The 27,158-nt window shown below is 42.8% G+C and overlaps 3 protein-coding genes across 3 annotated transcripts; 1 reads left to right on the top strand and 2 right to left on the bottom strand.

Moving 5' to 3' along the window:
• Positions 1–1,791: 1,791 nt before the first annotated feature.
• LOC121053623 (pectinesterase inhibitor 8-like) lies at positions 1,792–2,578 on the bottom strand. The gene has a single exon (XM_040521308.1). The coding sequence runs from the start codon at positions 2,534–2,536 to the stop codon at positions 1,991–1,993; it is 546 nt and encodes a 181-aa protein (XP_040377242.1). The 5' UTR covers positions 2,537–2,578; the 3' UTR covers positions 1,792–1,990.
• Positions 2,579–6,715: 4,137 nt separating this feature from the next.
• Positions 6,716–7,487, bottom strand: LOC102710380 (pectinesterase inhibitor 8-like). Its single transcript, XM_040521216.1, has one exon. It carries the CDS (start codon positions 7,432–7,434, stop codon positions 6,877–6,879), a length of 558 nt encoding a protein of 185 aa, XP_040377150.1. The 5' UTR covers positions 7,435–7,487; the 3' UTR covers positions 6,716–6,876.
• A 5,148-nt stretch (positions 7,488–12,635) lies between these two features.
• Positions 12,636–17,190, top strand: LOC102710098 (serine/arginine-rich splicing factor 4-like). Its single transcript, XM_015833456.2, has 3 exons — positions 12,636–12,708; positions 13,301–13,336; positions 14,408–17,190. Exon 3 carries the CDS (start codon positions 14,408–14,410, stop codon positions 16,376–16,378), a length of 1,971 nt encoding a protein of 656 aa, XP_015688942.1. The 5' UTR covers positions 12,636–12,708; positions 13,301–13,336; the 3' UTR covers positions 16,379–17,190.
• Positions 17,191–27,158: the final 9,968 nt, after the last annotated feature.

Here is a 27,158-nt window from a genome sequence, read left to right as displayed (position 1 = left end):
AATGTTCCAAATAAGCATGGCATGTACGCACCAAACCGGTTATATATTTTGTTTTTCTAAATTAGCTATATTTTAGTCTAATTTACATAGAAGACGCACGTACACATATGAAGCACATCCCTTTGATCACACAGCACACAGGTATTTGACTATTTCTACCGATAACTACATGTTTTACTATTGCTAATTGATACCTAACTGCACATCAGTTCCCCGCAAAAAAAAAAAAAAAAAAAAACTGCACATCAGTTGTGGAGGTGTAAACAATTGTTGTTGTTTGCATCGTTTCCATGGCTTGTGATCCCGTGTCTTTTGCTTGAAGGCACAGCTGCATCCCAAAGGATTAGGAACAAAAGCACCTCTGATTATATTAACATAAACAGAGGAGCACAGGTGTTTGGGCCTTTACAGAATAGCTCATCAAAGATGATAAATACTGTACAGACTACAGCGCGATCAGCCACCTGTTGTCAGTCAGTGCAACTAAACCTGATGAATACATGCAGCCATGCAGGTGGTCTAGTCAAAAGGTTTAAACTTCAATTGATCAAAAGATCTTGTGGAACAAAATGTTGGCAAAAGATCTTCAGCTAATTCCTGGAGATTGTCTCAGTGCTCAGCTGATCCAAGACGAAGTGCAGACCTTTTGCCATCACTGGATCGAAGCAAGTGATGAAGTGCATGTATGTTCACCCATGCCGCATTATTTGTTCTTTTCTATGCCTTTAGAGCATCAATCGATCATGCTGGTGATCAGACAGCTACCTGGATACATGAGCACCCTATCTTTTTTTAATGTTTATACTTATATACGAAAATTTAACTTTTTAACTTTAAATTTACAGTTGATTTAATATATATATAAGTTTTATTTATAAAAATTTTTGTTTGCAAATATGTCGTTTGATTTTTTTCATAAAAAAACAAAAAAACACCCATAGAATGTGCACTACTATAGTATTCCGATTCCATACGCCATCAGGCTGATTGCACTCGATTATTCGGCTACTTGCATGGGTCCTTCAGCTGTGAGTTGCCTTTCACCTTTTCCTTTTTTTGATGGAAAAGCTAGCAAAGCTTAGCTAGACAGAGATGATTGATCATTGATCCAAAACTTTCACCGATCCATGGCGATCGTTCGTGCAGTGGCCGGCGATCGCGACGTCGGTCGGCCTCGTTGATAAAAACAAATGGCGCAAACCTTTCCCGGCTAGCTTTCCGGCGAGCGTAGGCACCACCGGCCGGCACGGAAAGACGCTAGTTGAAGCAACTGACCGTACGCTTCAACGTGTACTGGGACTCAGTTATTGGTGCCGATTTTAGCTACGAACTGACACGGATGATCTTAACCAAGATTTAAATTTTTTTTCGTCTGACGGTTCTTATCACTGCCGGTTTGTGTTTTACATGAGGCAATCATCACTGCCGGTTTTAGCTATGAGCCGGCACTCGTAAAACACATCACATCGATACAGGTTACTCGCTCTGTTTAATAATATAAGATATTTAATTTTTCTTTGTAATGTTTGACTATTTTTTTATTTACAAATTATGAAAATACTATTTATTTTGCTTGTGACTTACTTTATTATCGAAAGAAGTTTAAGCACGACTTATTATTTTCTATATTTATACTAAATTTTTAAATAAGACAAATGGTCAAACATTGCAAATAAAAAAGGCAAACATCTTATGTTGTGAAACGGAGGTGTAGGCTATTGCCTGTAGTGTGTAGCTGTTCGCTGTCGATGTCTGTAGCAGATAAAACGAGATATGTACGTTACACCGGCAAATAGGGTCAAAAGTTGAGCTCATGCATGGAGTACACCGTTACTTCCTCAATCAAGTGACAGAATCTCGAACAAATTAAAAATGATGGAAATTAATTAATTAACCACACTTTTCTTATTGACGATATCCAGATATGGGTTCTACAAGCTTGATGACGCGTAATTACACAAACAACAGTAGTAGTCTATCTTGATCTCACTCACTCGATGAGATTGGTGATTGCCGTACAGATGATCGCAATCTTGGAGGCGTAGGAGCTGTGCTGGGCGATCACCGGCGGCACGGCGGCGTCCCTGGCGAACGCGGCGTCGCACCGGCGCGCGAGGGACGCGGCGTCCGCGGCCTTGCCCTTCCCGGCGGCGTAGTCCCGGCCGTTGATGTCGTCGTGCGCCTCGGCGAACGCGAACCCCGCCGCGCCGTACAGCTCCTTGCACCGCCCGAGGGCCGCGGCGACGTCGCGCCCCGCCGCCGCCCTGGCCAGCATGTCCCTGACGTCGTACACGGCGTTGTCGGCGTCCACGACGCCGGTGAGCGCGGCCACCTTGGCGAGGCCCCAGGCGTCCGCGCCGGGGCTGTCGTGGTGCTTGCCCAGCTCCGCCACGCAGAAGCCGTAGTCCACGCGGCCGTCCCTGTCGGCCGCCGCCCTGCACGTCGTCACCACGGTCGCGTCCACGACGACGACGACGCTGCCCAGCGCGAGGACGGCGGCGGCGAGGAGGCCAGCAGCGGAAGACGTGAGCATCATATCGATCGGCGAGCGACTGGAGGTGATCGATGGGGTCGTTGGTTTGCACTGATGGGGATCGCCGGAGTGCGTGCCGTGCGTCTCTACTTATAGTCGCGGCGGCGTACGGGCGTACGGCAGCTGTCTGATGGGCCTGGATTAATTAGTGCCTTAGTGGACTAAATAAGGCACATATTAATTAAGGGACATATTAATATATTATAGGCACATATTAATTAAGGCACATATTATGGGATTGCGGCTGCTCTGTTTTAAACGGCTACGTGGTTTACTAATTTACTTCCTCTGATTTCGAATGCTTAGCACTTTATTTCTATGCATGATTATTGGTTATATTCATCTTGTTTTAAATATACAAAAAATGCAGTACCCACCTCATTCATTTGTTTTTCTTAACCTTGCTTGCAATGCATCTAAAACTTTCCCTACGAATTGCTTGTAATCTTTGGAGGACAATTTTATTTTTAAAAAGTAGCAAAATTTCAAATAGATTTTTGAGCGAATTTTTTTAAAGACTTTTTAGGGAGGATAAGAGTTTACCTCACTCACTAAGTTTACCATCTTCACTAACATGGAAACTAGCGTCCAATAGTATCTTTATAAGCTACTCCCTGCGTGAACTCACAATAGGTTCTACATTTCATCTTTTTTTTTCTATTTATGAACATTTTTAGTATAAACAGTATGGTACCTAGGCATATTATATCTTGAGGTATCAAAAATTTGTATTAAAATTTTTCGTACCTTAAAGTAATTTTCAAGGATGGTAAAAAAAACTCTTCTGTTTTACTTCCTCTGTTTCATAATGTAATACTTTATAACCCTGACTAGATTCATATAAATACTAATAAATCTAGACATATCTATAAAATATATACATTTATCAATGGATGGATTTAGACAAGGCTAGAAAGTCTTACAATATAAAACGGAGTTGGTATCAATTATAGTATTTTTACACAACTTTTATATAAGCCTTAGAAGAAAAACAAGTTGCTATTCCTACTTTGCTCACTTGATAGCCTCTCTTATATGTTCCCATTTTTCTCTCCTTCTATCATCAACAAACTTCTCTGCTTCCTCTCACCAAGGCACCGAGGCATCGGTAATGTTCTCGTCGGTCGACAATTCCGCACTATCCACCTCTACGTTCCCTTCTTTCCTACCGCCTAGTGATATCCTCTCTCTCCCTCCTCCTGGATCGACGGGTTTGTTTGCAACACTCCTTCCCCACTATTCAACTGGCTCATCACCAGGGGCGGAACTAGGCCCGGGGCAATTAGGGCCTAAGCCCCACTCGTGGGCCGGTTAACACTAGAGGAGTCCATATATATTTCTCAAAATTTTAGATTCAGCCTCACTTGTATGGGCTGCCAATTTTCAATTTCATAGGCTCACAGCCCAACTTCATGCAGGCCACACATTTCTCCTTGGCCCAATAGCCCATCAGCAGCCCAAAAAACCAAAACCCTAGATCTCCACCCTAGTTAAAGGTGGACAGAAAGCTTATGGCTCGTTAGCTCGCTCGACTCGTGACAAACTCGGCTCGTTTCATTTTTCTAACGAGCCGAGCTAGCATTTTAGCTCGTTAGAGATAACGAGCCAACTCGAGCTAGCTCGTGAGCTACTCGCGAGCCTAACGAGCTAGACCAAAGACACGCGATTAACCGACGTTTATTGATTTCACCCCGGAATGCATGTGTTTAGTACTTCATAGGTTTATCATATGATATGTTGGTTCAAACTTTAATATTTAGATACAATTTTATATGATTTTCATGTTTAAACTGAAATTTTGCTTGTATAATGTATTGAAAAATTGTTTAAATTCACTTTCAATGCATGGCTCACGAGCCTAACAAGCCAGCTCGAGCTTTGTAACGAGCCAAGCCAAGCCAGGTTTTTATCTCGTTACGATAACGAGCCGAGCCAGCTCGTTACCTTAACAAGCCAGACCGAGCCAAGCCAAGCTGAGCCGGGCTGGCTCATTATCCAGCCCTAACCCTAGTGCTCTCTCTCTCTGAGCAACTCTCTCACGAGCAACAGTCGCGGGGTCCAGGGAGGAACGGGTGGCGGGCGCAGGGTCCGGGCGGTGGGATCGACGGGATGGCGCGTGGCCGACGCGATCGATGGGGCGGGCGTCCGTCGACGGGAGGCTGGCAAGCACGCGACGGCCGGCTGCATGTGGGCGAGCGCGCGGCGGCGGCCGGTGGGAGCCTGGCGGGTGCGTGACGACAGGTGGCGGCCGTCGGGAGGCTGGCGGGTGCGCGATGACAGGCGGCGGCCGGTGGGAGGCTGGCGCGCGCGCGACGGCCTCCGCCGCGCAGGAGCCTGCCGGGTGCGTGATGACAGGCGGCGGCCGTCGAGAGGCTGGCGATTACACGACGACAGGCGGCGGCCGGCGAAAGGCTGGCGGGCGTGCGACGGCAAGCGGCGGCAACAAGTCGGCGGGCACACGACGATAGGCGGCGGCCGGCGGGATCGATGTAGAGAGCAGAGCTGTGGAGGCCGTCGGGCTTCCTTTCCCCCCTTTCTTGATTTGATTACCAAGAACAAGAAGAACAAGTTAGTTTTTTCTTTCATTCCCTTTGTGGGAATTTGATTACTAGTTAGAACTTGGTTTGAATTGTAGATAAAGAGAAATATATCAATTAAGTCTTTCTAACCAGTATAATCCTCGAATAAATCCAATCCAACCTAAGTAAATGTACAAACATATACTTTTAGCCTTCAATTGAGCCTTCTCAACTATATGCTAATTGTGTTTTCTTAAGCTACTTTTATCTCATAACCTTGCTTCTTGTTATAGACAAATTGTTTTATCCATTGGTTGTCAGATGAATTGGTCTTAATTTTTCCCCCTACAACCGCAACCATGAGCCTTCTCGGCTATTAACGTCATTAGAATTGAATTTTTTGATGTACCACGGATAGTTTTAAATTGATTTTATCATACTTGTATAGTATTTTGGTGTGTGAGGCATGGCATGGGTAGTTTCAGACTTTCAATTTGAGCCCTAGGCTTGGAGCGATCCTGGTTCCGTCACTGTTGATCACTGCATTAAGCCTTGTGGCAACATCGTAACAACAGTAACACGAGGGTCAAGATGCCATCAAACAAGTGAATACCGTTGGCATTAACAAGCTAAGAGCCTAAGACCCACATCTTAAACGCTGGAGTCGACGCTGCATCCGATGATCGATGCCGTTGGTCCGGACAGCGTGGAGCAGATCCTTTGCAGGCAACGACGACGAGGAAGCCAGCTTCTCGGCGGCAATTAAGCTAGCAAGCCTTCTCCACCCGATCGAGCATCTGGAACATTCTGACCACCCGATTCGTTGTCATCAAACTGTGCAATGAACACTGAAAACCCCTCAAGACATTGGCTCTGTCTCGGATCGATCTGAAGCCTAAGGCGGCGTAACTACGCCCACATGGAACAAACACCGGAGATTGGGTAGATAGCAAAGTCGACAAGTGGCCACTGGACTTACTCGCCGAAGGATCCGTTAGCTCAGCAGCAGCGGATCTATGTGCGTCGGGTGACCGGACAAACAGTGGAGGTGAGGGGAGTGACCAGGTGGAGGAAAAGGAGGGTTGGCGACTTTTATATTGGGTCCAAATAGAGCCTAGTTACAGCCCACACGCTGGATTACGACTCCGTCGGCAGCACTCACATCTGTGTCTAGCCAGTAGGTTGTCTCATCTTAGGTCAAATATTAAGATAGAAATATCCATACTTTTTTAAATAGTAGAGATGTTAATCGACCGTCAATTTTTGACTACGCCGGTTACCGGTCCATCGGTTGGGAACCCGTGTGGCCGTTTTCACCATCCATGCTAGCATCCGAAACGTAGCTGACACCATGGGGGTGGCACGTAGGCCATGCATCCCCTAACCGACGTACTGTATCTCCGTGTCCACTGGTGGCGTGCAGGGGGCCCCTTGCTGCACGGACGACGACATCTCGGCTTCCCTCCTCCCCACGTGGCGACGCTGCGTCCCCTGCATGTGAATCGCCGGCCTCGACGTGGTCCCTGCCACCTCCTCAGTACTCGGCTACAGCTACCGGCTAGCTGCTGCCGCCGGCGACCGGAGGTCGCTTCCCGTCGTCCGGCCGGCTGATGCATGAATGACCCAACGTGAAGCGGAGAGAAGACGACGAGAAGAACGAAGATGACGGTAACACTGCCATTACATACAAAGAAGATGGAAAAAGAGAGCTAGCATGCATGGATGCATCGATCGAGCGCTGCAATCGACCATGGCGCTCGGTCATTTATTCCTCCGAATTACGTACAGGAAAGCTACTACGTGCCTCGCAATCGCTCCATCGATCTATTTGACGAGGCTGGTGATGGCCGTGCAGACAACGGCGATCTTGACGGACTCCGAGCTCTGCCGCTCGAGAGGCGACGGGAGGCCGGCGTCGGCGAACGCGCCGTCGCACCGGCGCGCGAGGGACATCGCCTCGCCGGCCTTCTCCTTCCCCGCCGCGTAGTCCCGCCGGTTGATGTCGTCGTACGCCGCGGCGAACGCGGACCCCATCCTGTCGTACAGCTCCGCGCACCGCTCCAGCGCCGCCCGCTCGCCTCCGCCTCCGCCGGCCGAGGCCAGCATCGCCTTGGCGTCGTACGCCGCGTCGCCGGCGATGCAGACGCCGACGTCGGCCGCCACCTTGGCCAGCCCCCACGTGTCCGCGTCGGGGCTGTCGTGGTGGTGGCTCAGCCTCGACACGCAGAAGCCGTAGTCCACCCGCCTGTCCTCCTCCTCCGCCGCCCTGCACGCCGTCTCCGGCGTCGCGCCGACGCCGGAGCTCACCGCCAGCGCAACGGCCACCACGACGGCCGCCGCGGCGGCGACACGGCGAGACGCACACCGCGCCATCGTATGCATGCGTGTGCCTCTCTCTCTGTGGCTTGGCTACGAGTGTGTGTGAGCGCGTCGCAGCGAGTGATACTTCAGATTATCTCCTTGCTCTGCTTCTGCTGGTATAACAAGGCTGAGGTGAGGTGGGTGGGGACCACCAGCATACGACGAGCCGAATTGTGTAGAGTTCTCTGTGGGCCCTCGCTGACAGATCTGGGCTTTGTTTATTGGGCCCTCGCCGACATATCTGGGCTCTATTAATTGAGCCCCATTTGAGAATACTGGGCCTTCGGGCGCGTTCGCGAAGGCGCATGAGGTAATTGTTTACTTTTTTTTCCCGTGTGCACACCTATCAAACCATTAAAATATATTTTTTACCAATAAGTTTTATATAAAAATTTAAGACGTTAATATTAATTCATTTTCAAATTTACAATTAATAATACTTAATTAATCATTTCCTAATATTTTTCTCATTTTACGTGCACTTATTAGCCAAACTGGCGTAGTTGATTGAGAACGCACCCGAAGGCTAGCCGTCTAGCGAGAAGGTTGGCAACATCAGGGTGGAGCTAGTAAATTAGTTTATCGGGATCATTGAGGTTACAATATACTAATCTTGCTTAATTCTTAGTATTATCTTAGCTGCTTAAATAATATAACAATGGATTTCGTCGTAGATCATCGGGGTCAGCTGACCCTGATAAACCACTGTAGCTCCACCCTTGGGCAACACATAGAATAGAACAAGTCCATGAGCCTCTCACCCACTGACACCATGGTCCCACGTACGTCACACGGTCACACCCAGTCATCCAGACGCATGTAGGATCAAGATGTCGACTAGAGGGGGGTGAATTGGCGATTAAAAATAAATCACCTCTAAACAAAACTAACCTAAGATGCTAGGTTTGATGGAGAGCAAGACTACACAAGCAACTAAATTAAGTTTTGTGATCCTAGGGTGATAGTGGCTCAATAGTATCACTAGGAAAGTAAATAACACCTCCTAAGTCTAGTTTTGCAATCCTAGGGTGAAATGATCACAAGTATATCTCTAGGAATGTAAATTGCACAAATGTAAAAGTGATGAGCAAGAGGCAATGAGACAAGTAATTTTTCACCGAGGTTCGGAAACTCGCGGGTTTCCTACTCCCCGTTGAGGCGAGCCCAACTCCACCGCTCAACCACAAAGCCACCGCACTCCCCCTTCGTCAAGGGGTGGGCAAAGTGGGAGCCGGCCCAAGGAGAGGACTACCCAAGTCTCGATCACTAGGGTTGTTCTTCCTCCACTCTGGAGATGGCGAACAACGAGCCACTCACAAGCCGGCGCCGGGTCTTTTCCACAACTTCTTGGAGAGATCACCGAGCAACTCCTCCACAAACCGTCTAGGAGGCGGCAACCTCCAAGAGTAACAAGCGATGACCCGGCGTGGAGATGATCAAGTGCCACACTAGCTCTACAATAAAGCAATGCACTTGATTCTTGGCTAGAACTCCCTCAAACACACTAAATGGATGAACCCTAAGCTCAAATGAGTGTGTGAAAGATGCAAGGGATATGAGCAATTGAAATGGCAGCCAAGAGAGCTCCCTTGCTGCCGGTGGAGGGTATTTATACCCCCACCAACAAAATCTAGCCGTTGGGGTCGAAATACCCCAATTCTGTGTGCCGCCGGTCTGACCGGAGGTATGTGGCCGGTCAGACCGTGCTACTGTGCAACAGCTAGAAAACTAGCCGTTGGAGCTCTGACAGGTGATGTTAGGGGCCCGGGCGGTCAGACCAGCGTTGAGCAGCCGGTCAGACCGACCTCAGCTCGGTCAGACCGCCATCAGCTCGGTTTGACTGACTGCGGCTCCGTCGGCTCTGTATCGGCCACCCCGAGGGGCCAAAAATCGGCCTCCAGGGGGCGGTCAGACTGCCCAGCAGCCTGCGGTCAAACCGGCTGAACAGGCCGGTTAGACCGCGATAATATGGCTGGTCAGATCGGACTGTGGCCAGCGGTCAGACCGTCCTACGACTGTCGGTCTGACTGACCTTGGTCTGGCCGACTCCAGTGAGTTTTGCAAGAAAGAAAATATGTTTCAAGTGTTTATGCAAATGACCTAATGTGGCAATTAGAATCATCTCTTTTCTAGGTCATTACCCCCCTTAATAGTACAACAGAGCTAAAGATGAACTAGGAAAAATTTGATCGCCCCTTCACCTCGATCAATTTAAAATTAAAACGCTAAATTTACCAACTCCTTCCAATTTGCTTTATGCCATCAAATTTAATACGTCAATAATCATCCATGAGCACTTATGAGTGAATCTAACTGAAACACATATCTCAAGTGTAATGGTTAGTTCACAATTAGCGCTTGTTATTAGTTACCAAAAATAACAATGGGGGCCTAGATGCTTCAACACCACAGGCTCATCTAGATCGCACCCACGCAGCGTTCATAAACGTACCTCACGCCAAACCCAAAGCTCCCAACGAACACTCTTGCTGATCATCTAATCATATTTATTCTATATGTGATATTTAATCGGAGAACCTTTGAAAAAGTAGTGACTTACCATATAAAAAGTCTCATAAACAAATTACATATTCATTAATCAATAATAAGTTAGTTATTTTAACTAATAATTAATACACGATAAAATATATAAACATATTATGTGATACAATTATTCATATGATTACCTTTAAGGCACATCACTACTAGGAAAGAACAAAAATTAGGGTTCAAAGTTCTAAACCCCTCCCCAAATTCCACTGAGGGTTTAATCAAGCACAAAAAGCATTGCGCATAATAACTTCACAAGAGAGAGATAACTAGAGCCTAGAGAAGTAGAGAGTATCTTGATTGATGATCATCTCTCCTGGATCATGGTATGGAGATTCCAAATCGATTATGTGATACATGTTGGAGAACATGTCTCTTATGGATCATGGTATGGAGATTCCAAATCGATTATGTGACACATGTTGGAGAACATGATGCTAGATAGATCCAACATAAGAAATCGTGAGAATTCTATGTAATGTGCCATCGGTGTTCTTATTGAGTGTTGATATATAATTTTTAGACTTGAGATTATCATGGTTCGAAATATGTACAGTGGATTGCGTAGAGACTACTAAGCGCTATATCGTGACTAAGCAGTTATAAAAATAGTATTCAAGCATACCATGAAACATGCAATGGGATGTGTATAATCAAGATAAAATTTGCTCCCTCTATTAAAGATATATGTATGGTCCCCTCGATGTTAGAGATTATAGAAGTGCATGGCCATACCAAATATGACCGATGAGTCAATAGCAAGTTAACTAATCTATTACAGGATTGAGAGAATGATTGAGCTATTTCAAGGATGACATATATTTAGCTTTGAGCTTAATTGATATCGTGAGACAAAAGGATTAATACAAAGATGCACTATAGATTTAGCCGATGTGATCTTTATGTTTGCTCGACGGGTCAATATGTTTTGCTAGGAGCCATTGTCGACATGTGGACTATAAAGGGGTTTTCGAGTTTTAAATAAGTATTCGTAAACCTACGGAGGATCACACTTTTTAATGGGTTGGAATACGGGAATTGGATATTGATCCAATACATACTCAGTTTGGATAGGGATTAGAGTAAGACTCTTATAAGTCTTGGAGACCTAGTTTTGGGTTCTACATATATACAGGGGCAAGGAGTTTGGTTTAGAGCATGAGAAAACTAGCCATCCTCCTCTTGAGCCAAGCCCAAGCCGCTCTCGGATGCTAGCACGTTTGCACACTATGTTTCTTCCCTGGACATGCGGACGCTATTGCCGTCTTTCTTCTCTTGGTTGTCGTAGGTCCCTAACTGCTATGGCTCCTTCGCGGGGAGAAGCAGAGCCTCTCCTTCGCTGTCCTGATAGCCGGTCGGCTTTGAAGTTGGGCCTGCTTCGGCGGTGGCAAGGCAGGGGAGGGCGCGAGGGGTACCAGCGACCGGGCTCGGTCACCGTCCTGGTTACCTTGGGGACTCGAACCGAAGAACGACACAATTTGTTCTTATGTTCGTGATTTAACGAAGCAACGATCATTGTCATCTGATTCGTATACTCCTCCCTCCGGTTATTTTGGTGTGTTTTCGCTTTCGTACTGACGTTGCTTGTGGCGGACGTGGAACTATTGTTACTAGCGAATCTCAGTTCCTGGGATACTGGGGGTTATACTTTTGTTAAATCTAAAATTTTAGATGTTTTTAAATTTGATGCACTCTAGTTTTTTTTTCTCTCTTTAAACTGGACATGCCTTTCTTCAGAATGAATTTTGCTGGTTGGAGAATTATCACATCTTCTATTCTGTTCAACGAATTGGAAGCATATCAGTTAGTATGTGGATAAAATTTTTTTTGATTGTTTGATAGTTATTTAGGGCAATTTTAATTTCCTTGAGAAAATAACTCTAGTTTAAGATTTTGATACCTCGAGGTATGAGGCAACTGGAGATTCCAAATTTTACGCTAAAATGTAATATCTTCTGATACTTTTTAATGTTAAAATTACTTAGCAATTTAATGGTACGGATGGTAGAATGAATTATTATAAATTTTTAAAATCTACTTAAAATATATGGTAGAATGAAAGCGTGCACCTAAAAGCTAACGAAAAATTAAAAATAATGTGAGAAGAGGAACGCAGCCTTGACACATTTTACGACCTGACGTTTGAAGATGAGGGCCGCCACGTAGGACGCCTGTCCGCCCTCCGCCGTCGACGCCATCTCTAGCCTCCGCTCACCGAGAGTGCAACGCCCACGGCCGCCACGGCGGCGAGCCATTCTGTCTCTCTCCGTGACTTTTCTACGAGTTTTTTTTGGCCCACGTTGACAAATCTAGGGTAAAAATGGGCCAAGACACATGGGTTCTTTTACAACTCTATTTCACAACCCTATTTAGTTCTTAAAAATTTTTTAGCTCAAAACTCTATATAATTTTATTTTCAACCTGTTTTGAACTCGGTCCTTAAGTTTTCTTGGTAAAATAGTTGAGCCCATTACCGGTAAAATAGTTAAGCCCATTACCACACCGCTAGACAGATATGGGCTTTCCTTACTAGGCTTCGTATAGTGTTGGGCCTACATTGCCCAACATTTTGGGCCATATTGGGCTGAATCGCGGCCTAGCAGGCCGTGGCGTCGGTGCGGTGTTTCTTCGGATTTTTTGTTTTGAGACTTCCCGAGTTGGCGGCTCGCCCCCTCCCCTCTCCCCCGCACCTCTGAAAATCCGATCGAGACGAATCGAGAGAGGCGCCACGGATCCGAGGAGCAGGTATGCTCGAGCTTCCACCGCTCCCATGGATAGTCGTATCCCGCAGCTTGCGCCAATCGATCTACCTCTCCCTCTTTCTCTCTGTTTGATGCTTTTCATCGAGAAATCTTTGTTGCATTTTTTCTGCCTATTCTTCCGATTTTTCTTTTTGATGGGGGGAATTTTGGCGGTGTTGCGGAGGTGTTCCTCTCATGATTCTCCATGTGTGCTCCAGATTTTAGTTGCGTTTGCCTCTTCATATTTTTTTTGGGCGATCATGCGATGCTTCGTGTGCTTGATTAAACCCTAGGCGGAATTCCGAAAGTGGTAGAACCCTAATTTTGGTTCCTCGTCTGTTTGGTTTCGATATCCGAGACCATTTTGGCAGCCTTATAGCGTTATAGACAAGTAGTCCTGACTCCTGATCCACTTACTCAGTTTTTTTTTTCTAGAAAAAAATGTGCGGTTGTGTTGCATAGAACGTTAGCTTTTGCGTATCCGCCTCTCCATTTCGTGTGACCTCCTCGCCATTTCTGCTCGATCGTAATTAATTGATGCATTGTAGTGTTTTTCCCTAAAATCAAGTCTTAACTTATCCGGATTTTGCTCGCAGGTTGAAAGCTCCAGTAATTCATCTGGTCAGCACAAGGTAAACAAATGGTCCTTATTCTTTTCCAGTTTTCACTCTGGGGGTGTTCCGACGGGAGCTCTATGTACGAGCATTTTGCAGCAGGAAGAATATGCTTTACGTGATTATTTGGATCAGAAATTGGAAATCGCCTTCTTCAAAAAAGTTTTTGTAGAAATCTAGTTTGTTTTGCACAACTGCTTATTTTTGTAGCAGTATGCTTGGTGTTTGCTGGGAGTTGGAACAGTGGTGTAACTTTGCAACAAGGCTGAGCGATGTTTGGGGGTAGTGCATGGAGTTATGATAGTGTGTATGCCTTGCTCCCTTGATACAAACAGTAATTTGAGTGCGATGTTGTACCATATACTTATCAGCATGAGCTAGTGAATAATTGCTCCATCATTTATCTTTACAACTTACATATAATTCATCTTCTTTTTCCCTTGATATTAGGAAGCCCATTCATTAGCATTTACTGAAATTTTTTGAACTTATTCAGTCAGTTAATCTAAGCAGAAACAGAGACCAAAACCCCATCACAGTGTATCCAGTTGGACCATTTTTTACCTCATCCTAAATTACGGTGATCTGGTCATTAAAGCTGTCTTGAGTTGGACTTATGGAAGCTTGAGGTTGGCTCAAGGCTAATCTAAAATCTAAAACTAATATAGGTCACTACCAGAACTACACATACATGTAACGCATGCATGAGGGTACCTCTAAGCATTCATGATTTTTGGTAGTGGTTAGTTTTACTGATTGCGTTGGTATTACTAAGAGGATGATCATTAAAGCAGGCTGTCTTCACTACTAATCACTAGCTTTGTTTACGTTTTAAAGACACTAAACACAAAAAGTAAACCTTGAAGTTTGAGCAATGTCATGGGAAATGCTCATTGTAGTGTCCAATCACAATGAAAATAAGTGGAGATTGCTGGAGTTCAATTTAATGTAGCAAGGATGATTGTAATTGTAATATTTGTACACATTTACCAAGTTATCAATCGCTAAATGATGGCGTCGTTTTGCATAATTTCATCGCTTATCACTGAATTGTTGTGTATAGTTCTGAAGGAAAAAATACTTCTGCAGATGTCATTGCACATTGGGCGACTCAGTCCAGATGTGCATCAAGTATATCTTGAACATCTTTTCCAGAGGTTTGGAAATTGCACAGTGAAGTTGAAAGATGGATATGGATTTGTGGTGTTTGATTCAAATGGTGATGCAGCTCGGGCCATGCAGGCATTGCAGGGGAAATATGTTTGTGGGGAGCGCATTACTGTTAATTGGTCAAAACAACAGCCTAGATTTTCGAAGGATTTCAAAAGTTCAAGAATTGTTGAGTCATCTCCCAATAGAGCAACCAGAGACAGTAATTTTAGGTTCAGGGATTCAATACCTAGGAAGAATCACCCTGCAAGTCATGATCAGGGACATAGCCCTAATGTTGCACCAGAAAAGAAATCATTTGATGGTGCACTGGAAAATAAATCATCTGATGGTGCACCTGAAAAGAAATCATCTGATGGTGCACCGAAAAAGAAATCATCTGATGGTACACTGGAAAAGAAATCTAATGATGATATCGAGGTTTTAAAGGATGCAAGGGAAATTGTTGGTGAAGATCCAGTGGGGATGAAGAGGAATGAAGATGATATAAGTGGTGCAAATTTAATTGAACATGATAGATGGGAGGAAACTGGAAAAGGAAATCCTGATTTTCACCGTTATGAACCTTATCATGGCTATGTCAGGCAAGAAGAATCAGAAGAGGTTGTGAGAGGTAGTTCTCATCCTGGTGAGCGTTACATGAACCATTATGAATTAAAATATCCCCCGGCCTGCTATAATCGTGTTACTGCTGGCCATACTGCTCGTGATTACCCTCAGAAAACAGATAGCAGACTCGAAGCATGGAGAGATGCATTGATTAGGCAAGAAAAAAAGATGGTGAGGCTGAGAAGATCTAGGTCATCCTCAAGGGGGCAACCAGATACTCCTGATTGCCCCCAGAAAACAGATGGCAGATTCGAAGCATGGAGAGATGCATTGATTAGGGAAGAAAATAAGATGGTGAGGCTGAGAAGTTCTAGGTCTCCCTCAAGGAAGCAACCAGATACTCCTGATTGCCCTGACAGAACAGATGGCAGATTTGAGGCATCGAGAGATGCATTGAGTAGGCAAGAAAAAGAGATAGTTATGCCAAGAAGATTTGGGTCTCACTCAAGGAAGCAGTCAGAATTGCATGTTGATATGGTGGTAGAAACACGTTGTATGATACAAGATGGCAGGAAACATTTTTCTGATAGGACTAGCCACGCTCACAGGTTGAGTAATGTTTCTAGAGTGGACAAAAGTCGTACTGATCGCAGTGAAGGTATACCACAGACCCCCAATGCGTCACGCAAGAGAAGCAGGTGTAAAAGATCACGCGGGTCATCCCTCTCTCCCGACAGGACTACCTCATATTCAACATCTAGATGTTCCTGTTCTCCTTATTCTCATTCAAGAGAACATTCCCCATCTCATTCTGCACATTCTAGTTCAAAATCATTTCAGCCAACTCAACCTGAAGGTTTAAAATCAATGGCAGTATCGAATGCCAGTTATCCTGGTCCATTGCTGGTATCTAGTAAAAATGCTAATCTGGATGGTTACACAGAGACCAACTTGAATAAGAACTTGGTTTGTGATGACAATGTTGCTAAGGGAGTGCAAGTTCAGAAGACCAATTCTGAGTATGCTTCATCAGTGAAGTCAAACAAGGATACTCTGGCAAAAAATGAGAAGAGCAATTCTTTGAAGCTAACAGCTAATGAAGTGGTCTCTGCTCTTAAGCACTGTGGAATGGAAGCACGTGGTACAGATTTATTGAATCAACCTGTGGAGAAGTACTTTGGTGCTGCACGCATGTGGCCATGGGAAGTCATTTATTATCGGAGGTTTAAAAAAGGTCCAATTTCCACAGAGAACTATGCTAAGAGACTTGAGCAGAACAAAGAATATGGTATTGTGGATCAGTATGTTAGAAGCAGCAGTGGTTGGTGGGAATACCATTAGAATGCCAGACTGGTAGTATAGATGTGACTGAAGCTTTGCATGTATGCTGTGACATTTGCATTTTTTGAGGATGACAAGGTTTGCCTTGTAATTTTGATGACTTTGCTTATATCCCTTTATCGATCAGTCCATTCCTAGAGCTCCATCAATGTGAGAAGGCCCTTAACTATGAGAATTATTAAGTAATAGGTGCTTTCATCAATATAATTTTGTTGAGTAAGTTTATACCTACAGTAGGTTATTCTGCCACCATATTATGCTGTTGCCTGGTCAATATATTTTGAGCTGTAATGTTTCAAGTTTTCAACACCTCATCCTACTTAGCTACTTTGGATGGCTAACAGGTAAAAAGATTGCTTATTTTACACATTATGTTTTGAAGAAATGAAACTAGTCTCATGTTTAGCAATTCTATTGAACAAAGGTTGTCTCCACGGTTATGATTTCCTTAATACAACTAATGTTCTTTTCCTTTTTGGTAATCATTAACTTTAAGACCTGCTAATTGGTGCTGAAATACTACAGCGATGCCACTTCGTGATAGTTTCATGTGCAAGTTTTGCTCCTCCAGGTTACAATCCTTTGGGTAGGCTATACCAAGTAATGCAAGCCTTTGTTTCCCATGTTGAGTCGTCACCGTTATTTTCATGGAGCTGAATAGGCGACTGAAGCTTCTTTGGTAACTGGCTTACTGTTACTTTTACGTAGCTGGGCTGTGAGGATTTTGTCATTTTGACTGGACACATGAATTCCATAATACCAGTATCTTACTTGTATCATACCATATGTCAGTCATGCTGTTGCTTTGGTCTTACTGTGACTCATCACCGATGTCTTATCATCGTATCCTGATATGTATGTTGCTCTGATCTTCCTGGGGATTCCATCTGGACTTTGCATGGTTCTGGCCGGATTTCTTCAAACGGTGTGAGTGATGGCCAAGTTGTTCATGACGACACACATAAATCTTTGTCATTGGTTTCTTGCAAATCAACGCCTTATTTCGGCCATCTGCATCAAATGCCAAATCACCATCAAGTTGGGTAGATGTTGAATCGGATGTTCTCTTTTCCTCCCCTTTCAGGAGGGATGGGATGTTTTGCTACTATATACACACCGTTTGCTTTGGCTCCTCATGGAAGCTGCTGGGGTTTGGCCATGTTGCCATTCTGCTGTCAAAAGAAAAACAAGATTTTCTTTTTCCCCTCCCTCTCTTGCCTTGTTAAGTTGCTGCGATTCCAACCATATGCATTGTGATGTCGTTGTCTCTCCTGGCTTTGCATGCGCATGCAACTCGTTTCCAATCCGTAGCCATGCTCATGCTGCTGAAGATGGGTAGCCATCCGTCCTTATTTCTTCACTTTTGCTTATACATATAAATTAATAATTTAAATTTTCAACATTGAATTTGATATTAATATTAAGGTTTTTTATAATTTATTTTTTAACCTTGGCTTTTATATCTATGAGAACACGTAGAAAAAGTTTTATTTATAAATTATGTTTTATTCGCAAGTATATCGGTTGTTTTTCTCCCAGATCAACTCATGGACTACGACCTGAATCACTCGTATTTATGTCTGGTGGTGAAAAGACGGTGGAGCAACCGGCCATGTAAAGGATAGAAAACGAAGCGTGGCGTAGCGGAGCTGCCGATCGCAACGGATCGTCACGGCTGGAGTTACCTGCTGACGATGGCTGCCGCCGTTCTGGTCGCTTCTAGATGAATTTAAGGTTTGTTTAGTCCCGTCACATCGAATGTTTGGACACTAATTTAAAGTATTAAATATAGATTAATAAAAAAACTAATTTTATAAATGAGTGGTAATCCGCGAGACGAATTTTTTAAGCCTAATTAATCCATAATTAGAGTTTGTTTACTGTAGCATCATATAGGCTAATTATGGATTAATTAGGCTCAATAGATTCGTCTCGTGAATTAATATAAGATTATGGATAGTTTTTATTAATAGTCTATGTTTACTATTATAAATAAGCGTCCAAACATTCGATGGGACAATGGACTATAAATAAGTCTCTTGTCCCAAACACCAACTAAGTTCCGATGGGAAGAAAAAAAAGACTGAAATTTGCTTGGTAACCTACTAGGATAATTATGTAGTTCAATTTAAAATATGAATTTGTATTTATATTCTTGTCCTTCGAGCTGGTAACCAGACCTTTGCTCGGGAAATGTAATGGGCTAATGGCGACTGCCGCTTTTTAATCATGCAGTTCCTTCGGTTAAGTTAGATCTTGTTTGGATGTGCAGGGACTAGATGTAATTTCTTTCAGTTTCTTTGTTTGTTCTGACTCTATCTTGTTTGGATTTGAATGATTAGCCTGTTTGATACGGACGACCGTGATTAGAAGTAATTTCTTTGGAAAGGGACATGTCTTCTACAGTAACTGCAGGGAGCATTGTTTGTTCAGTGTGTTTGGGTCTTGTGTGTTACAGTAGTTCATCAACAAAGTTATTGTAAAACCATTACCTGAATTTATGTTGATTTCCATGGAGTCTTGTGTCACAGTAGCACATCAACAAGTTACTGTAAAAACATAACTAGAATTTATGCTGACTTCCTTTTCAACTGTAGCAATTCATGTAAAGTCCATTTTTTGTCTTTAAACTTTGCCAAAAACCCATTTTATCCTAAATCACAAAACCGATTATGTTTTAAACACCCCCCTCACCACCACCACCACAACCACCTTCAAATCTTAAATAGAATAGATGTGGTTTTACTACTTTATACTCTTATTATACAAATTTTGTTGTTGTGAATCTCACTTAATTAGGTCCACAAACATGAAAATTTTTTAATTGAAGTTCATGTTAGTGAAAAAATACTTTCAAAACGATCAAACCATTGTGAAATAGGTGTCGTGTGATCAAGGCAACTTTTAATAGTACCATGTGAAAAACCGACATCCCCATCTTTTCGCTTATACTTATAAGTCAAAATTTAAATTTCTAACCTTAAATTTATAGTTGAATTTAGGGTTTTCATTCCTAAATTATTTGTCGTTTGCAAATATGACGTTTGACTTTTTTCATAAAACGCCAAACCAATCACCCCGTGAATTTTGAGAAAAGTTTTGGAGCCAACAATGATTTTTGCTCTTTGTCTAAACCATTGATCATAGTGGACGCGGTGGATTTAGTCCAAATGACAGATAAGCCCACATCTCTTACAGCTGTCACTCCCTTTGTCCAACAAAAACTTTACTCCTTTTGTTCTTCGTTACCACCTTTATTTTATAATGTAATATGCTTGATTTTTTAGCTGTAATGTTTGATCATTCGTTTTATTTAAAAATTTAGTACAAATTAAAAAAAATAATAAGTCATACTTAAAGTTCTTTTGATAATAAAGTAAGTCATAAACAAAATAAATGATATTTCCATAATTTTTTAAATAAGACAAATACTCAAACATTGTAAGAAAAAAAATCAAACATCTTATATTAGGAAACGGAGGGAGTATATATTTTAAACTCTAACTAAATGTGAGCAACATAGAAAAAAAGTCTTTGTTGGACCAATTTTAAACACTAAAAATCAAGTTTCATCAATCCGAGATGATCCTTGCTAGGGCATAGGATGCAAATCCTTCTGCAAAGCAAAAGCAGGACCAGTGAAGTGGGTCGATATTGAAGACGAGGGGAGTTGGTATGAGATGAACGAGCTGAGCAACATCCTTGTTTTTCCATTCCACGCTTCTTGAATTGATAAATAGTGCATGTTTCATAAAATAAATAATTAGGAAATTACTTTTAAAAAAATCAAATAAACCTATTTTTAAAGCTGCTTCAGCCGAGTTTCTCAGCTCGAATTGCTCAAAGCCCTAGGAGTATAAATAACAGAGGGAGTAAAAAAAAAACAGATGGCTGAGGCACATGAATGTATCGGCCGTGGCAAAGTTGACCAAGGCATCATTAAGGTCTTGTACAGCGTTCAGTATTCACAAGATGACGAGTAGTATTATCATTAGTGACGGAGGATGGAATTAATTCCGTATTCATTGTGGTAGCTTCTCATGACCATAAACTTCTCACGCACACTATCTACGACCATGACCACGACTATTCAACCGTTTCAGATTACTACTTACTACCACTAGCAGCGAATTTCCCCCATATGAAAGATCGATTTTGCAGGAATTTTGGTGAAAAACAGTTGAACTCTCGCGTGATATTCAGAATTATTTTCGTTTCTCCAAAGAAACTTGACATTCTCTCCGGTGTGTACGGTGTCATCGAACGATATATTCGCGAACGAAAAACTAAAGTAAACTGAAAAAATCTTAAAATTAACTCTAAATTTAAGGTTAAAAATTTAAATTTTGGTTTATAAGAATAAGCAGAGGAAAAAACGAGGTTGGGAGTATGTGTCGTGGTTACAGTGGATAATCTGCAGCGGATCGAGCTGATTAATTATGATTACTGATTTACTACTGCTGCTAATCGAGAGGAACTAATGGGCCTAGATGATCAACTAACTGTGTGATGAAGGTGATATCAAGATGAGATTTTTTTTCTTTGATCCTGCGATCAAGATGCGTGCAGATGCTTCTTCTTTTGTTGGCGCCGTGATGATCATGCCCTCCTGTGGCGGCGGCCGTCGGCGTTGATGCCGCCGCAGCAGCCGCCGTGGAGGAAGTCGAGGATGACGGGGCTCCGGCACTTGGGGCAGCGCGGGTCGGCCTCGGCGAGCATGACGTAGATGAAGCAGCGCGGGCAGGCGGCGAGCACCATCGACGTCGCCTCCGGGCTGTCCGACCACTGCAGCTGCCCGCCGCCGCCGCCGCCGCCGTGCGACCGCAGCTCGCTCTCCGACGACAGGCACGAGCTCGGCGACGACTCGTCGTCGTCCGCCGCCGCCGCCGGCAGCGGCGACCCCACGCGCGCCGCCGGCAGCGACAGGTTCAGTTTCAGGTCCAGCCCTCCCGCCCCCCTCCCGCCGCCGCCGCCGTTCCCCCTGCTCATCACGCCGCCGTGACAGTCACCGTCGCTCAACCAAAATCACCTGCCCTGCCTGCCCATCCATATCATTCCATGAACACAAGCAAAGCTTAATCACTGCTTAACACTACTAATTCTCAAAGCAAATAACCACAAATTAAAGAAAAGGGACATAAAGATCTTACTTTTAGTAGTCTCTTGTGATGAACTGACGATGATTTTTCTCTCTCAAGACTTTTTTGCAGCTGCAGAAAATCAAATGGTGGTGTTGGAACGAATATGACTATTATGTAAAGGCTGTGTTTCTCTGTGCTTGTGGGGGAAAGAGAGATTGGCCAAGCAGTATTTATAGGCGAAAGTGAGCATAGAGAGGCCTCTCATTTGGTTTTCTTAAATGCAGCTGCACTATAGAGGAGTACTTTGATTTGGCCATATTATACTCCTTGCTACATAAACACACACTGTTTCTCTCTCTCTCTCTTTCTGTTCTCTGTCTATCTATCAATGGAGAAGTAGCAGTACTGCAGCTGTTAATTGCTCACGTTCATGCTTGTGTTTTATATAAGATGGTGGCAGCCGGAGAAGGAATAGAGGGTGTCTGTTGAACTTGAACAGAGGCTGGTGAAGGGAACTAAAAATTCAGAATTTCAGACAGGTGCCGGTTGGAAGACCTGTCACCTCTGTGTGTTTGTTGTGGTGGACCCATGGGTGGTGTGGCCTAAACCTGGAGGGAAGAACCAGGAGAAAGGAGAAAGGGAATGGATGGTCACTCTCATGGTCACACCATCCACTTCCAATGTAGCAGGTGATACTGTTGTGGCCGCCAATCAAACAACCCTTTAGCGTATAGCATAATATCAATCTTATCGTTGGTCAAAAATCGTGAATTCGAACTAAATGGATTCTAATGCTATTGGAGCATAGTTTTCACGTAGGATGATTATCCAATTGTAGGATAGAGTGTTATATATGCGTTTCTTTATTAGACTGACGCCGTCCAATCGATTCGATCCCAAACCTTGAATGAGGCCCATCAATGGAATTTATGGGCTACAGTAGCTCCAGTAAATGGACTTGATGGCCGATGGATCGATCGGAGCTCCCTGTTAACTCCTTGTGTAGTGCTAGCTTAGCTACTCCAGCTAGCTTCAAATAGACGTAAAATGATTTGCAAAAAAAAAATAGACGTAAAATGGAAACTAAACCTTTAAGTTGACGTCTCTCATCTCATCTCATGTATGCCATGTTATTTAAATAGTCATTAAAAAATTTAAAAAATTATGAAGATAAATTAATATAAGATATATCACTATACAAACATGCAAGTTCAAATATGACTTCTACACTTCCTAACAAATATAAATGTGAGTATACGTATACTATTCAGAGTTCAATTTGTTATTTTTGTTAAGGAATGTAGAAGTTATATTTGAAGATGCATGTTTGTGTAGTGATATATCTTATATTAATCTATATTTATAATTTTTTTAAAATTTTCTAATAACTATTTAAATAACATGCATTAAACGAGAAGACATCCTTTTGAGTTTAAAATATCCCTGTAAAATGCACCCGTGGGCTCCTATCCCACTCATTTTATTCATGCCATGTCAGGTCCCAGCCAGCTCTTAACACGCAGTTTTCAAGACCTTGGGCTTTATCGTTTCGCAGTTGCAACTGGTTATAAACCAAAATTTAAATTTTAGAACTTAATTTTATGGTTTTTTTTCACATTTCGCTTTTGAGTTGCTATGGACACATATATAAAAGTTTTACCCGCAAATTATTTTTCGTTTGCAAAAACGTGTTTTCGCTTATTCCTCCAAAAAACGAAACGATGGGAGCCCTTTAGAGATGGCGAAGTCACCGGGCTCCTACCTTTTTGCTTTTTCAAGAAAAACGAGATGGCTTATTTGTAAATAAAAATATAATTTATAACTAAAACTAGCGATTTAAAAGTAAATGTTGGAAAGTAAACTACATGAGAAAATCACAAGATAAATTTCAAGATTAAAATTTAAAATTCAAATTAGCTTATAAGCAGTTCAAAAAAACGAAATGATAAGAGCCAGGAGGCTAAACAGGTACTTTGTCCCTCATATTCTAGGGCAGAGTTCTTTTTGAGAAATTGTTATCATCGTTAGAAAATGGATTTCACCATAATATCATCCATAATTAGGGTTCGTTAGAATGACTCTCGAATGAGAGCGAGAATAGGTCGCCTTACTCCTGAATGACGAGCTTCTTGTCGAAGAGGTGGACGTCAACTTCCTCCTTGAGGTGATGGCACACGATGATGGTGTTGTGATCCAATGACTATAGCAACTCCTATAACCCTTCCAATAGCTCTGAGGCCTCGTTCGTTCTCTTCCTTACTAATCTGGATTTCCTTGTTTTTCACGCGGACGTTTGTTGAACTGCTAAACTGTATGTTTTTGCGAAAATTTTCTATAGGAAAATTGCTTAATCTACTTTTTTTAATTTTTGATAACTAATAACTAATTAATCATGTGATAATCTATTACTACGTATTTCTGCGCTGGATAAATTAACTCCAACCGAACGCGACCTGAGTTTCACAACATTGCTGCACGTCTACTTACTCAGTTTGGGTCTATTCACCGTTAGAATAAGAACTACCATTGGCAAGCCGCCGACCCCACAGCCCACAGGCTAACGCGAGCCACGACCTTGTTCAACTCTAGCACTGTTGGCCCAATCCAAATCATGCCCTGCTCTGGCCTCCTCAATCCGCTGCATTGTTGCCCAGTCAATCCTCTCTGTCGTCAGCCCCATCGAACTCCACGTAATAGTGTCCACCTCAAGCTCCTCCATCGGTCATCCTTGTAGAGATTTGATGCCAACTATTCTCATTGGGCTTCTACGATGGTTGTTCTCATGGATCTAGCCTTGTTACGACATCTACAAATAAAACCCGTTTGATTTGTATAATGTGATAAATAAATAATCTCATATTTCGCTTTTGATTATGCTTATAAGCCCAAAACTTGAATTTTCAAACTTAAATTAGGAGTTGATTTTGGAATTAGCCTAGACTTTTAGATCGCTAAGAACACAAATATAAAAGTTTCATTTAAATTAATTTTTATTTACAAATATCGTTTGACTTTTTTTCTGAAAATAATAAACAATCACCCCCTAAGTATAGATAATGTCAGCCACTATTACCAAAACTATTCTAGCAGGCGGGTACCATTTTGCAGAGACGGGTCCATCTCTAACAAAATGTTTGATAGAGAAGCTATCTTCTATGAAAATCAATTTTTACAAAGGATCCCTAAAGACACCTGCCTACACATCAAGGTGGGAATGTTTAGGTTCAATCCATTTATATGTTTGAACCTATCCATAATATGCTATAATGGATTTAAAATGGTGCTCATAAAATTTAATGTACCAAATAATTTTAACCTTAATAACTTACGATCTCGATCCTTCTTGCTGTTATACTCATTTTACCTATTTTATTCAGACCCATTTAATAAGAATAAAGTCAGACCTAGAAACTTTTAACTCGGGTTCACTCTACAAAACTTTATTAAATTTGACTGAAATTTGGTGCCATGGTTTATTATGTACGAGAGCAACTTTGTACATATTTTGGTCCATTCCTACATATGCACACATGTCTCTTCTCTTAATGATTAGATTATCCATGGATAACATATTCACACAATGAGCTTAGCGTGGATTAACCCTATTGAACTATAGGTTCATGAACTCAATAAAAAAGGCTTAGATTAATCCATATCCTACACATTCCTATCCTTATGTACACATATGTTTCCAAAGACAGCTGGGTTAAGCCAACAATATCTAAAAGTGATTTTCAGCACACAAAAAAATCCCACCGCAACTACAGATTCAATTCACAAATCAAATCCAACGATTTCCATCCCATCCAAACAACAATTAGGATCAAGTGCAACAACTAGTTCATACATACAACAATTTGGCAATTCCTACAACAATCAAAATAAGAAGTCTCAAGGAGGCACCATACTTGTCTCACTGGCCATCATCACCACCACTAGTTGAGCTCAATGGATGATGGATCTAGCCTTCCCAGAGCTCGTGGAGTCGAGACGATCAGATCTGGTGCCCCTCAAGCTTGTGGCGACCAAATCTAATCATTGTGCACTATCGTAGAAGTCGTCTTTGGCGTCCTCTCGTGCCACCCCTTCCCCTTCGCTCTCCATCCATTGGGCGACCATCATTCGCTACTCATTGTGACACCATACTACTAGATCAATTGGTTGGAGCATGCTGGAATGTCAGATCCACTGGGTCAAATCTAGCCACAAAGAGGGTGATGGTTGAGCCACCATCAACATGTCTCCCAAGCAGCCACCACGCTAGAGAAGACACTATATATCGACACGCCTATTGATTGATATGCTGATGTGATGGAGGAGATGTGTTGGAGGAGCCATAGATCACTAGCTCCCCGCACCGTTTGAGCTCCCATCTCCTTAGTGCTTCTCCTCCCTCTCCCTTTTTCCCTTGCTGCGGTGGCCAAGCGCCCCTACATCACATATTGTCAGAGGAGGGTGGCCACTTTGTTATTGATGATGACGTGAAGAACGAGGTTGAGGGTGTTGGATCCTGACATCCTGAGATCCAAGAGATGTGGTGGAGAGCTAAGGTTGGGAATAAGAATGTGCAAGGATAAGATGATAGGAGAGAGGAGAGCTGAGCAACAGTGTGTTGGAGGGATGAGAGAAATGTCGGATAGCCTAGGACTTGTTCTTGGGTAGCTTCGACAAGTTTTTTGCCATCTCATAAAATTTCATGACCAGTTCTCCTAAGAGGGCCATGGTTTTTCTACAAGACTTTACTATCATTATAATGGATTTTCTTACCGTCTGTCGATAGAAATAAAATCTAGACACCTCTGTAAAATTATCACCATATTTTTTTCGCCTGTGCTTATGCTTATAATTAAGCTAAAATTTAAATTAATTTTTAACGTTAAATGTTGATTTGTGATTTTTACATCATAATTTATTTTTCAGCATTAACTTTTAAATAATTGGCAACATTTATATAAAACGTTTATTCCTCTATATATATATATATATATATATATATATATTTATATTATGTTTCGTTTCTAAATACGACGTTCCAAACAATCACCCCAGGAATAGTTTTTGAAGTGGCCATTCCATCTAGATGCTGATTAATAAATGCGAGCGCCAGCAGCCATCGAATCCATCCTTTCACGTACAGATCGGTCACACGCACACACACGAACGAATATATGCACACGCTCGCATGGTTGACTTTTCTACCTAGGTTCTCACTGGGATGAGTGTGCTGCGTCGCGTCGTGCATTGCACATGTGGCCTAATTACTTCGGCATTTAAGAGACACGTACGCACAAAAACGAAAGTTTGATTACTGCAGCCGTAGACCATTAGATTAGTACTATATTTTACTAGTATTTGCAATCAAGTGCACCCCCAAACAAACTAAATTAAACGAGATTGATTGCCCAACTTGAAGCTAGCTAGCTGGTAAAGCCTTAAAAAAAGGTTCCCTGTGGAGCCAGCCTCGGTTGGGTGAATGAACCGTGTTGATCATTGATCATTCGGCTGAGGCAGATAAGCACTGCACTAGTCTTGGTTTTTTTTTTCCCTCTCATTAATTTTGTTGATTTAATGCACACGAACAGACTCTAGCACGCAAGTAGTATACCACGTACACACATGCCAATGCATGGGTTTGTTCGAATCTTCTCTTTTCCAGCTTGTAAGTTGGGGTGTTTTCTTTCACGCTTACGCTTTAGAAA

The sequence above is a fragment of the Oryza brachyantha genome, chromosome 2 (genome assembly GCF_000231095.2).
Source record: "Oryza brachyantha chromosome 2, ObraRS2, whole genome shotgun sequence".
Taxonomy (NCBI): Eukaryota; Viridiplantae; Streptophyta; class Magnoliopsida; order Poales; family Poaceae; genus Oryza; species Oryza brachyantha.
The sequence above is the reverse complement of the archived record's forward strand: the minus strand, read 5'-3'. Positions and strand labels throughout refer to the sequence as shown.